The sequence below is a fragment of the Eretmochelys imbricata genome, chromosome 10 (genome assembly GCF_965152235.1).
Source record: "Eretmochelys imbricata isolate rEreImb1 chromosome 10, rEreImb1.hap1, whole genome shotgun sequence".
Taxonomy (NCBI): Eukaryota; Metazoa; Chordata; order Testudines; family Cheloniidae; genus Eretmochelys; species Eretmochelys imbricata.
In genome coordinates this window covers 53,542,138-53,556,305 of record NC_135581.1, presented here as the reverse complement: position 1 = coordinate 53,556,305, position 14,168 = coordinate 53,542,138, and the positions used below count along the sequence as shown (strand labels likewise).

General features: G+C 37.9%; 1 protein-coding gene across 1 annotated transcript in view; it reads right to left on the bottom strand.

The window, feature by feature from the left end:
- The window catches only part of RORA (RAR related orphan receptor A), a 539,694-nt gene that overhangs the window by 147,624 nt on the left and 377,902 nt on the right, over positions 1-14,168 (bottom strand). Inside the window, exon 2 of the mRNA XM_077828529.1 lies at positions 2,702-2,731. Coding sequence (XP_077684655.1) covers positions 2,702-2,731 — 30 coding nt within the window. The remainder of the gene's footprint in view (positions 1-2,701; positions 2,732-14,168) is intronic.

The following is a 14,168-nucleotide window of genomic DNA, read 5'->3' as shown; positions in this document are numbered from 1 at the left end:
TAACTCGGCTTATTTTTGTTAAATTTATGCTCATGGTGATGAGCATGCTGTGGATAAATAGATTAAACATACAAACACAATGATTTGGCATACACAAAATGCTTGTCAGAAAAGAGTGTCAATTCATTTGCATATTATTAGGCTCCATAATAGCTCAGATTTGCTTTGTGATTCTTGCATCTGGGTGCCGACATGAAACTACACTTGTCTGAAACTATTCCACAATTGGACATTTTAATCTCTAAGCTGTTTTCTGCGCAATTATAGGAAAAAAGACAAACTTAGTGTGCATTATGACAAACTGTTAAGGATGCATAGTCTGAATAAATTCCTGATTGAAGAGAATTAGTCACACTGTTATTTAGTTCTCAAGGAACTTCAATCAAAGTTGAAGGAAAATTCTTGTGTTTATCTGCAAACGATGACTACACAACAACTTTTGTACATTACTCATTTTATTCCGATCCTTGCCTAATGGGTAAGCTCATCTTTCCATTGCTCAGAAACTTTCTTGTTATGCTTCAGAGAAGCGCATAGAAACGTCTGCTAGGTACCAATGTGCAAAGTGAGAACCACACTCTGCCAATTCTCTTTAAATTACAAACAAGTAGATCTTTCTTCATGTGTATGATGCCACAGAACAGGGCCTCTAATATGTGCTTGAGCTAGTTCATAGGGCGTATGTGTGATCGTTAACAGCACATACATTGTGATTGTGTCTACCGCACATAATAGAACACAAACAAAACTTTGCTTTTCTGCAAGCTATGAATCAGAATATCTTTCACTGTTACTGATACAGAACGATACTTTCCCATCATTAGTCAGCACTGTCAACAGTGACTTAGCATAAATCATCCAGTACAACAAATTAGGTTTCCAAAACAAGAGTGTTTTCCATAATAGGCCCCAGACGCACAATCCATTAAAGCATAAGTGAGGACAATTCCTTATTAGTCTGACATGGATTAAGAAAGTCTTTCCTACAGTCTTCAGGTCTCTGGCTAATGAATAATTTCGCGTATATATGGCACTACAGAGTGAAAATGGAGAAGTGGCGTTCCTGACAGCGGGTCAGTCAAAGGCGCTACCGTATATAAAATATATAGTCTGGTGGTTTCAGCTTATTTCCAGGTGGACTGGAGTCCATGTCACAAACCACCATGTACAGTAAGCACAATCACTAGCCTCTGCACAAGAGAGGCCCAGGACTGAGCTAACATAAATTCTGAATTACTTACCACCTCTAGAGAGGGTGGTCCCTCCAGGCCAGGGTTGAGCTCATGGGCAAGGCTGTGCAAGGAAGCTGTCTGTACAATGCCTGGCCTGCGGATATACAGAGGACTTCAGTCTCCTGTACTGGCAATCTCAGTCAGTGTGAGCTCAAATATTCACCAAAAGCTAAGGGCCAAAATTTTCCCTCAGATGCCCACGTGTAGTTCCCATTTGTGTCAATGGAAACCACATATCTATACATCTAATGGGAGAATCTGACCCTAAAAATGAGTCTTTAGTACTATACCCGCCTATGCAGAGGACCATCATTGTGCTCTAAACAAGTTTGTGACATTTAACATTTCAAACAACGTGACATCAGAATGTCTTGTATCAACAAACCATAGACTATAAATCTGTTATTAAATTTGATAAGACGTTGTTTAGTGGTACATGATTTTAAAGCGTGTTTTTTCTTAACATGGATATTTTAAAATGATGAATGAAATAGGGAGTGAAATTAATGTATAGTATTTTATGAAACTGGTTTCACCCTATGAAGCTGTGGTAAACACACCTCTAAGTCTTGTCTTTGTTAAAATACATCCTAACAAGTCTTGCAAAGCAGAGCATATGATTCTGATACGAGGCATTCATCAAATTCTATATCCATTAATTTTTCCTCCTTCTATGGATACGTGAAATGGTGGTGGGCAAGTGCAATCACTTCACTCTACCTGACTTCCGTGACATAATGATTTCGGAACATTGAAGTGTATAATATCACTCCCTAGTAACAAATCATAACATTTCCTCAGCTCTGAACTTTTGGCTCACTATGGAGTAAGAATGCAGGCTGATCCCAAAAGTAGCTGTCTGTGACGGGGGGGACTTGGAGTAAATATGTGTTCAGTCAGTGCACACGTCCATATAAGTTCCCACAATGTCATTTACTATGGCTGTGTATATGGATGGCTATCAGAAAAATGTCTAATTTCCAACCAGAATTCTCCTTAAGCACAAGCACAACATCATCTCACTTATAGACTAGTGGACAGAAAGGGGGAGGAGATTTAAAATAAAATTAAAAAATAGGTTTTCATTTGAAGCATATCGCATATGTACCAGGCACACAAATGAAGGGAGATCAGAAGGTAATTGTCCTCTCCCTTGGCTTCAGGATACACTAGTTACCAGCTGACTAGAAAGGCACATACATCAGAACCCAGAGCTTTGCCTTGCCTCTTCAAACCCCTTCCCTTTCCTTCCCTTCCCTCCCTCTGCCCCACGACACACACACACTGCATACTCATTTTGATGAAATTTCATCCCTGGGCTGAACCACTCTGTCCTGGGAAGCACACTAGAGTTTGTAAAGTGGAACTTCCCCAGATCAGACAAGCAGTTAATAGTCTGAGAGGCACATCAGTCAGACTACCATGAATTCCATTTGTAAGAGAAGACCAAATCAAAAGGTATTACTTACATGTATGCGTCTTCTTTGTTACGGAAATACCTGGAGGGAAGAAATGATACCATTGTTAGGAAAGTCACCATTGTGTAAACTCTTTTGATACACATTTCATTGTTAAACTCTTATCACAGACATACGGCTGCCTCTAAAGAAGAGGGATGAACGTCACATTGATTTCAACATTAGATTCAGGAGTATCTCCCTTCTTTGTGTGCAGGTTTTAATGTTATTCTGTGTCCTCCTCCCCATAAACGAAGGCTCAGCTACGTATCCACTGAGATTTTGTTGTCCAAAAGCCTATTCAAGTTCAAACTGTTTTGAGACATGTGGCTGTTCTAAAAGGCACAAGACTACATTCAGAGGGCCTCCACCTTTTATTTCCCATGGTAAAGAATTCTCCCACATTCATACCCATCAATGCACATCAACCTACCTGCACAGAAAAGATCTGAGCAAGACAGAAATTCACTTGCTATGGCCATTAAGTTCAAGTTGTCTTTTCACTGCAAGCTGCAGGTCACGCTCATTAAAACCAAATAAACAGCATTATGAATACGGGCATTATTGGCTGCTATTCTAAGCTGGAAGCAAAATAGATATAACCTGTTAAATATATTGTTGAAGTAATAAAGATGTTTTTGAAGTATTGTTGAAGTAATAAAGATGTAAAGAGGCTTGTGGTGACAGTCAGCGGGGATGTTCCAGCTCATGTGAAATTTGAGACATTTTAAAAAATGCAACAAAACAAATGGAACTAGGCAAGATACATAATACCAAATAAAGACAATATTAACTCCGTTAAATGTCATCGGAATTCATGCTTGAACATAAACAGTGTTGTCTCCACTTTAGTAGATAACTGGTGCTCTACCCTGAGCTCTCAGTATTTAAGCTTCACTCTGCTTTGGGGGCATTCTGTCAGAGGGGAAAGAGACTACTGGAAGTAATAAAAGTATTTGAAATGTTTAGTTCATGATTAAGACCTGTAATGAAATCTTGGATTGGCTTTGCTTGCAATGTATGAAAGTAAGGCAGCTCTGTATCTCCTTAACCCCCAAAACAAATTTATACAGAAAGAGTAAGCTTTTATTTTAGCCCTATTGCTTGGTTATGGAACTTCTCAGCGAGACAAAGTGGATTCTAAAAATCCACAAAAAAACAGATGATGTCATTTGTAAATTTACACTTGACCTCTAAAGATGACATTTTCAAAGTGTCCCTATTTTCACACACAATTAAATCAATATTAAATCAAGCATTCAAGAATCGTGAGGCACAGGCCTCCTAAAAAAAAAAAAAAAAAAAAAATCACAGGAATGGCTTAAAATCACGAGCATTTTTTTTTAAAAAAAAAAGAGTTTTAAATTACCTTATGGTTTTTCAGTCTTTAGGTTTCACATTTTCAAGATTTTTCTCCATAACCACAAAGAGTCAAATCTAATTTAAAGGAAAGCTGAGATTCTCACAATAACACACCTCCAGACTTTAACACCATATATCACAGAAGTTGGCAAAACTGATGATGAGACCTAACTCAGAGGCGCTGAACACTGCAGTAACACTGCAGCCTTACTTACTTGAATTTGAAATTATAGCCCTCAACAAGAACACCCATTTTTCCCCCAAGAGAGAAAGTCTTTGTTATTATTCGTTTTCTTGGTTGATCTACAGAATAGCACACACATCTCCTTACAGAAGTCATCACTACGAACTTTCCTAACATTTCCTTGATAGAAGCCCTCATCTCTGCTGTAGCTTATTTGACTAGCCCCTACAATCTTAGGGGTATTCTACTAAATCACACACGCAGAGAAAAAAAAGAGTCTTTAATCTGAACACGATTTGCAACTCTCTCTCAGAACTCTAGTGCTAATAAATTGATACATCAGTGCTCTTTCAGCATTATGAGAGCCATATGTGTACTCTTCTCAGAAAATAATGCTTTCGGTGAAATCACTTTGAACAGAGAGTGCTTAAGCTGTCACTTCTGATTACTCACAGCCTCATCACAATAGGGTTTGCCACAGCACAAAACAGACTTAGCTGTATTTGCTGACCGAGGGACTACTTTCTCCTGACGCATGAAGCACTGATGGAAATATCAACGTTTATATCTTTCTACTTAAAATTTTTAAACAAGTGTGGTATATTTAGCAAATCAAACTATCTGTAATAATTACCGATTAGCAGCCGATAAGGCTTAAGATCTTTTACACACACATTTTTAGATCTGTTTAAAAACATACATCATCTGGATTGCAGTCAATGATGGTGTCTTCCGCAGCATTACAATGGCATTGGCTGTATATAAATCTAAGGTATTAATTTTAATTGAGCCTTTATTGAAACCAATTTTGATACAAATGAAATCAATGTGAGTTTTGCCATTGATTTCAATAGGACTAGATTAAAATTAACTAGGAATCTTAATTATATTTTTAAAGAAGTATTTTTTAAATTTGTAAATTTAAAGATTCCTCCCACATAAATAATTACACATGGGGAAACTTTGAAAAGCAAAGCTACTGGGACATCCAACCAGTTAATCAGATAGGATACTTTATAACCACTGCTTTAACAATAAATATGCCATGCATTGCTAGGTCATTGTAGCATATCTTGTCTAGTATTACGATAGGAAAACAAAGGCATAGTGATTCTAACCACTTATGTTTAATAATCCCCTAGAAACAGACAATTAAAAGTGTGTTTTGAAGGGAAATGTACAAATAACTCTGAAGAATCTGTCGATATGAGGCATAAACTAAGCACTGTCATGAATTTTAAATCATTCACAGCAAATGCTAACACTATTAATGTCCAGATTTCTATTTCTCTTCTATGGGCCATATCTCACTAGTTTTACAGAAGCAATCAATTCCACTGAAATCAATGGGATCACTTAAGGATCTAAATCTGCAAAGTCTAATGCATATAATCAACTTTACTCACTGATTAGTCCCATTCAGTTTAATGGGATTACTTGTGTACCTAAATATTTGCAGGATTGGATGCTAAATTTGTACAATGGAATAGAAAATGGAATACAATGGAAAAATGCATATGGTAAAATGGAAATGGCATGGATGATCCACAACTCAGCATGGGACCAAACTCCAAGATGTGTCTAAAATAAAGCACCAGGTGTTATTTTTGTAAACAAGTGGGAGCATATACAATCCTTTGACCCCAATTAAAAATGCCATTTAAGAAAAACTCAAAATTGTTAAATCAGATTACAGTACGTTTCACTTTACATACATGGGTTCATTTTCAATGTGATTTTCTGAAGTAATGTGTGACAACTTAAAGTGATTATCACTGTCTTAAACTGCCAATTTTTCATTCTAATTTTAAAACAAAACCAAACAGCTTCAGTGTTGCTAATACAGAAAGATTTCCTGATTTCAACTGGCCAGACTTCAAAGTAAAGCAAAGGAAATGTCACGAAAATACCACAATATATCATTGCCATGGTTATCAGTGAGTGAAAGTTTCAATATTACACTTATCACGGTGTTTATCAATTCAGCAGCGTGACTGGACATTCCCAATCAATGCCAAATCCTAGTCAAGTTAACATATTGCTATGCAATTCTCTACGTGGCAACAAGCAATTTCATTTTGTTTTAAGTGAAAAGAATTTATATGACACTCGTTTTTCCGCTCCCACTAAATATACATCATTTGCCATTATGGGTGATATTTACAAAAACAGGTTTCTCTATGGAATAAACTTGAGGAAGAATACCTAGCAACAGGGATAGGATATAATTTTGCAAGCAGTTAGCCATATGACCTTCACTAGCCAACTTCAAACAGAGATAAAAATGTCTTTTGAGAATAAAAAAAACCCAAACATTTTATACATCATAAGCCATTTCTTGGAGTTGCTCACCCAGATAACATCTAAAGAAGCATAATGAAACATTGCTTAGTCTGTGAACTCGGATTATTACTGCTGTTGTACAATTGTCAACTTTCCATATTTCAAGGGGAAAACTTCTGTACTTTGATGTAAAGAATGATAAGTAAAAAGTCCCATCTGGCAGAATTCATTATTCTCTAAAACATCCAAGGGAATATTTGCTTGAGTGCAGTAGTTACATACAGTTTTCTTAAACCTCTGAGAAAACTGTTCCAAAAAATTTTGTCTTTAGAAAGGCCTGCAGCAATGGCAGACCATGTAACTGGGCATCAGAATGCTTCAACCAGGATAATGTTTTATTTTCTTTACTTAATATTAATTTAAACTGACTTTATAATACTAGCTCAGCTCTTTAAGCCAACATTAGTTGTTTATCAATGGCATGGTTACAAAAAATCAGGAAGTCAGCACTGTAACTTTCGGAAATTCTGGAATTTAGTGTTTTTATGGCACATTATAGACCTGTCATTATGGAATCAAAAACATTAAAACTTTTTAACTCTAGGCTTCCCACCTGATGTATTGTGTAAAATCAGAAAGAAAATGTATTACAATCTTCCGGATCCTACTGTGTTTCTATCCATCCCTCCACTTCTCTTTTACTTTATCGTTGTTAGAAGCTAGCAATTAAGGTGGTAGATTATACATAACACTTGGGTGCTTGCAGAGAACCTCGAAAAGCAGAATAATAGACTTGAACGTACTCAGACAGGAATACATTCTTTTAGAATGTTTAACAATGCTTTATATAAAGTACATAGGGATCCCTGGCTCGAAGAAGTCACATGATCTTTCTTGGCACTGTTTTTATGATGGTCAAGGTAAAAGTAAAATGCACACATATATTGTAAATGCAGGCTGAGCGGGTCTGACCAAACAAAATGATGTTACAAAACAATGTCCTTGTCTAGGACAAAAGAGCTGTTAATGATAATCAGTACATATTACTGAAAGTGCTCCAAGTACTTTTGTTTCAAAAATTGTTAATGGACACTAATGCTTACAGTTCACTCAAAAGAGAAATAAATTATGTGCTAGGGTTGCAAGGACAACATACACTAGACATCAAACAATCAGGAATATAAGAACAATCAAGCATTCTATAATTACATAAAAGCTTTTTTAAAAAAATCACTTTAGAAATTATGAGAATAAAAATATTTTGTAAGGTTTTAGCTTTCCTAAACCTTGCTCATACAGAAAAGGGGATGTCTAGCTGTTACCGATAGAACAGCAGCTCACCATGGCAAAAACAATTTCTATTTTGGGCTAGCTCATGCTTTTTTATTATAAAGGAATGGTGTACAGGGGGAGCACTCAATGTCTCTTGGGCTCAGATCCTCAAAGGTACTTAGGTGCCTAACTCCCATTGATTTCAAATGGAGTTAGATGCCTAAATACCACTGAGGGTCTAGGCCTTTGACTCCCTGGTTGAACTGGAAATGCTGCATACTCTTCCCAGGGCTGGATGAAGGCCTGGGTACTTTGGAGTTTTAAGTTCCTGGGTGACACAGGAGTTTTAAGTTTTAAGTTCCACTTATTTATTTTAAAGCAATTTTCTAACCCGCAGAGTTAGGGAGAACAGCTTGGAAATGTGAACCAAGCATAATCATTGCAGTGATGTCAGCAGACAATCTGAAACAATTCCCACCCAAGCAGAGAGAGCCCAGCAGTTGAGGTAAGGACTGGGATTCCCCATCCTGCTGTCCCTGCCTCTCCAGAAGAAGAGAAGGGACTCCTGCTTCCGATCCTGGTGGGGAAAGAAGGGAGTTCCAGGCTGCTCTCTATGCCTCCCTTGCAACAAAGGAAGACCCTGCCACTACTACCCCAAGGTGTGGTCAAGGTCACGATATAAGGGCAGGGCCAGAGCCATGGAGGGAGATGTATCTAGGGCCCCTGCTTGCTCTACTCCAGTCCTGATTCTCCCATGTCTATAGCCAGTTCTGTTGACACCCTGCCTTATTTCTACCAATGGAGATCTGTTGTGGTTCTTAAAATTCCAACTATATTTGGAGTACAGATCACCCTTGTGTCCAGACAAGATTCTCCAGACATGTTGCTTAAACTCTCTTCCTCAGCTTCCCCATATGTAAAATGGGGATAGTATGAGACCTCCGGATGGAAAAACACTGAGTATTTAAAAAGTAGTTTGAGTATCATCCCCATTTTATGACGAGGTTAATGGCCTGATTTAAGCAAGTGCTGAGCACCTGGCAACACCATCTGACTTCCAGTCAAATCACTCCTGGTTTGGATACTGACTTACTATGTGATCTGGAAACATCATTTTATAACTTCATTTTTCATAAAGCTGAACACCTACACCTCAAAGTGACTTCACCTCTGAAAAAGCCAATAAAACTATTATTGTTCCTCCAGAAACCCAAAATACGCATCAAAAAGAACAAATGTCATTGTCGTTACAAAGGCTATTCTCTCACTTTGTAGAAACCCTAACCCTGAACATTTGCTGATATTTGCTCTCAACATTCCCACCTCATAAATTCTTACTGTCTCACCTCAGGTGCCAAAATTCCAGAGGGCAAAAATCTTGACTCTAGAGACAAATTTCACTTTCCAACCTTAAACGTTTGGTACTAGGATAATGCGACTATTACACACATGCACTGAGGGATAACCCAAACAGTTTACACTGATGCACAACACCCTTTATTTACCAGAAGAGCTGGCATGCAACATTCTCCCCAGTATATAACACTGGACAACCGGCCAGCTATATTTTTTAAAAACTCTTCCCATAAAGCATCAGCTATTGGCCACTGCCAGCAGCAGGAGAAACTTCAACACTGGTCAGATCCTGCACAGAAAATCTTCTCCTCGTATTGATCATGAAAGCAACATTTCACACTTCTTCACTGCAGTGAAACCCTGATTTTTGCTAGATCTTGACTGAGTTAACTCCTAGTTAACTGAACGTCAGTTATGTCCCCTTGAGTTACCGAGTCAAGCTTTACTCCTGCAGAGCTCCTCTGGAGTGGATTAAACTCTCTGGTTCCCCTTAATGGAGAATGCTGGTGTAACTAACTGGGAAAACTGATGAGCTGAGCCCCAATTTTAAGGAAGTTTCTGGTATCCGGCACTTGTTTTCTTGGACTTGCTTTTTCTCAAGGAGGTCTTTCAGACCTTTAAGTATTTTCTTTTTCTTCCATAAATAAGTAATGAAATAGATAAGAAAAAACAGACAGACAAAACATATTAAAAAAATCTCTACATTTTTATATGGCAACTATCAGTGTAGTATATATTTCTATACAGTTGACCTAAATTTATTTTCCCTATTTGTACCTAGTGTATTAAAAGTAAAATATAATTTAGAATTGTATCTAAAAAAAAGAGGCTTCATAGGAAAACTCTGAATTAGTTTTGTTTTAATGACTAGTAATTACACAATTGACTGAGCAAACCATGAAGTAAGGATTTAAAAATAGTCTTACAGTGCAACACAATTATGGGGAGCGAATTCAGTTTAATGTACAGCATTCTATAAATCCCCCCCCACCATTGTTCTTCAGATAAGCTACAAAACATAAAGAAATCATACATCTCTTAAAAAGAGGCCTTCTTATTATAAATTTTATCCAAACTGTGAGTCTTACTATAAGCCATCATTTTATATAGTTTTAATTATGAGAGTAAAATATTGCCACAAGCGACAGACTCTCTCTCTATAAGCCCTGTACCTTTTCCTTGCAGTGACATTCAAAGCACAGAGTCTCCTTCATTTAAAGGAGCTGTCCTATCATCTCACTAATGGGAACAATTCATTTAACCTGCACTAGATATACAGCCAAGGAGCTCTGTAATGTGTGCAGCTTCCTGAGGGGAATCAGTCCTTATGGTTGGCCCTTCCTGCTATTTGATTCATTGACTAGAGTTCCACTTTCTTTCCACTTTGTCTGATTTTAGACAAAAAGGACATTCCAGAAAATGTGAATTGTTTAACGATTAGCATCATTTTAGCAAGCTCACTGTTTGATATGACCACAAGCAGCTCAATACTATGAAGCAATGGGAGCTTCTTGATTTCAGACATATTTGTTGTATTTTGAACATCTTATAGCCCATATTACTCCTCTGATGACAGTGTGGGAGTTGCTTCTTCTTGCATCTTGGATTATAAAAGGTTAACTTTTCCTGATTGTTCCCCTGACCTTCTGCATAAAACAAAAATGCGAGCATATATTTGTTAAAAGTTATATTTAGAAGCAATACCTTATTTAATTATGTAGTCTAAAGAAGTCTTGCATCAATACACAGAAGAGGTACAGAATGAGTTGAACAAGCATCTCTGCACTGCCCTATTAATGTACACAGCAGTGCCAACCCCAAGCATTCAAAAGTCTTGAGGCAGGCTGTGACGGGGTCTATAAACCCCACACAGACGAGGAAGGTGCCAGAGAAGCCCTGGTGGTAGGGTTGACCCTGCCCTTCTGATCCTGTCAATCTTGTATGATAGGGAGAAGGCCTTTAAAATGGAGGAAGCTGCAATGAGCGGGAGGGAAAGGGGGAGACGCAGGATGCCCTAAGCAGCAAACTGCTGGAATGACTCCTGAAGCCATGGAGAATGCAGTGGACTTCCAGAGCAAAACAGGCGATTTTCCCAACCTCCCACCCCCACATGTTGGTGCTGGATCGTTGGCATATTAATTTGACTTCAAGTACCTGGAATCCTTCCTGATGAAAGTCACTAAATATGTATCATGTTGATGTAAAATATCATTTCTTTAGATTCATAAAAACATGCAACATTAATTTAGTCTAATGCATTATGTACATTACAAAATACTTTAAAAAGTCAGAAGAACTGAAGTTTGCTTTAACGCTAGAGAAGACCCCAAATCAAAACCACAGAACACTTCAGGACTGTGGGAAAGTTCAATTCCAGATCTATGCCGCTAGCCTCAGTCTTTGTAAGAGGTTGAATAAAAAATTGGATCAAAAACCATGGTCAGCTTTGCATGTTGAAGCAAACTCTGCAGGTTGGGCTCATCTGTATTAGAAAACTAAGCGCTCTCTCTGGATTTAGTCAAATATGCCCGTGTACTTGGATTTCTCTAGATTTAATTCTAGGGGTCATGGAGATTGTTATGGTTTCAAGTAAAGGACACACCTTTCATTATCCTACACACATAGCTGCATTACCATTGTTGTTTCCCAAAACAGTCAGAACGCTGAACAGACAGAGGATTTCTCCCCATTCAAAATAAGGAAATATGCTCATTTAAAAGAAAAATATTGGTAGGGTCTCTGAAACAGCTTATATATGGGAAGTCTAATCTGTACACTGACCATTAAATTGGATTATCAAATACAATTTACTAATGAATTAAAGGGAGACTAATTCTCTTGCATGACATAATACAAATGCTACCTCTTCCGTCCCTTGATGCCAGTGGTTACTGCAAATACTGAACAACTGCAGGCAAAAGGGAGTCCTCCTGGAAATCCAGCACTAAGGCATTCGTATGTTTTTTAAAGGAATCCGCATCAAAATAGTACTTCAGCTTCTGTAGCATTCAAACTGCTGGGCAAAATTAGGATAGTGGGCAAACATTATAAAATGTTTGAATAAAGCCAGTATTTCTTTACTGGCCACTGAAAATTCTGCATAAAAATGGAAAATAGCATTGAACATTTTGATTCAAAAGGAGGAGGGAAAGCATTGACTATAAAGATGAAACTGGATTTGGCATAGACTTCAGAATAATGATTGAAACAGTCTTTGAACTAACCTCTGAATTATCTACTGGTTTGGAAATACAGCAAATTGGTAGATGCTGTGAGGTAACCTGTATTTGTAGAATACCATACTATGTCTCTGTACGTTTGTTGTGCTGTATGTTGCTAACCTTCTGTTTACTAATAATGAACGGCAAGGTGCTTAAGGAACACAGTTAAGATGGTAATGGACAAGATCCACTTTTATGATCAATGTTTGAATTGAAAATAAGGGTTATTTCTATGTAGTCTTTATTTGAGCTTCTTGTGGTACTGTTGATTTAGTCCTGGTGCTGTATTTTTACTGCATGGAGATATAGAGATAATAGTTATCCTTTGTATAGCTTTGGTAACACTGCTGAATCACCAGGGTTTTTCTATACTATGGTGCAAAAGGGTGGCTTGCCTGTGGGGTGGAGAGCCTGGGGCTAAAACAGCCCTAATTACAGGACAAGTCACACTTGGGTTGAACCAGTGGCCCCAGGGTAAAACGCTGCAGGGATGGGGTCTGCAGAGTGAAGCTGCAGTGGAGGTCTGCAGCGGTTCTCGAGGAAGGCACAGTTCCTCGGGGGGAGCTGTGCCCAGCTAAAGCCAGGATAGAAGATTTATTTGTGTTTGTTTGAGAACATTGTTAATTTAATTAAAAAAAAAACAAAGACCCTAAGAAGGGCTGTGACTGAAAGAGAGACTCCGGAGTTTGTTGCAAGAGGTCTGGTGAAGGGGAAAACAGGTTGGACACAGCAGAGGCACCCTGGCCACGTCGGGGTGCTCAGGTGGTGGCTGGCCCTATTCATTGGGCCTGAACCAACACACACACTTGGTTGTGGTAGGGGGCAGGGTTCCAACTTCAAATCTCAGAGCTGTCACATCCCTGGAATGAACTAACCAAAGCCCCTCAGCTCAAAACTCTTGAACTTTCAGGGGGGTTAAAATTCACATTGAAATTTTGCAGCCAGAGCCTGGCCCATGTCTAGTATTTCTTGACCTATGTCCATAAATAGTACTACTTATTCAGATAAAGATACTTCCCAAGTTTAACATACTATTTTCATCTAAGGTTTAATAGAAAAATAATTAGGTTTGTAACACGAGAAACTCAAATTTCTGTCACATATGTATCATTTAGTTAGTGACATACTAACACAGCTAAGAATAGATACATTAGAAAACAATATTTTAAAGAACCAAACAGCGCTCCCATTTGACTTCTATTGACAAGATAAATCTTATCAGGTATTTAATTTTGTTCTCATTAAGTTGTGAGGTTAATGGCTTTACGGTTCAGTCCATGAAAGAAGCAATGTCAGATATTCACCTTGAGAAGTTATCTTAGCAGAACTACATTCAGGCGTTAAGCCCATTGTAAAATATAGTACTAGGATGTGTTGTAGAGCTGCATATCAAAGAGACAATTGTATTGCTGGCTGAATTCCAGTTTGGCTTCAGTGCATATTTTCTTCAATTAACCCTGGTGCACACAAATTGCACATAGGCACAGAAGGATTCCCCATTCTCTTCAAGACTGTACATAAGGGAAGACTTTACATAGATGGAAATCTTCACATAAGTTTTGCATAGAAAATCTTTCATCAGTACAGTAGCTAAAGGGCAGAAAAAAATATTTATACAGCTGAGAGAATGGGGTAACTGTCTTAATAGTTTAATCATGGTAATGCCTTGGAGAACAGCAACTTTCTCCCAAATTCTGGTTGTTGCCACCCTCCAAAACCAATATTCAAGCCATTTCTAAGCTTATAATACATATCTTGTTTTCTCAATTGCATGCTTCTCCTTGTCAATACAGGTAAACAT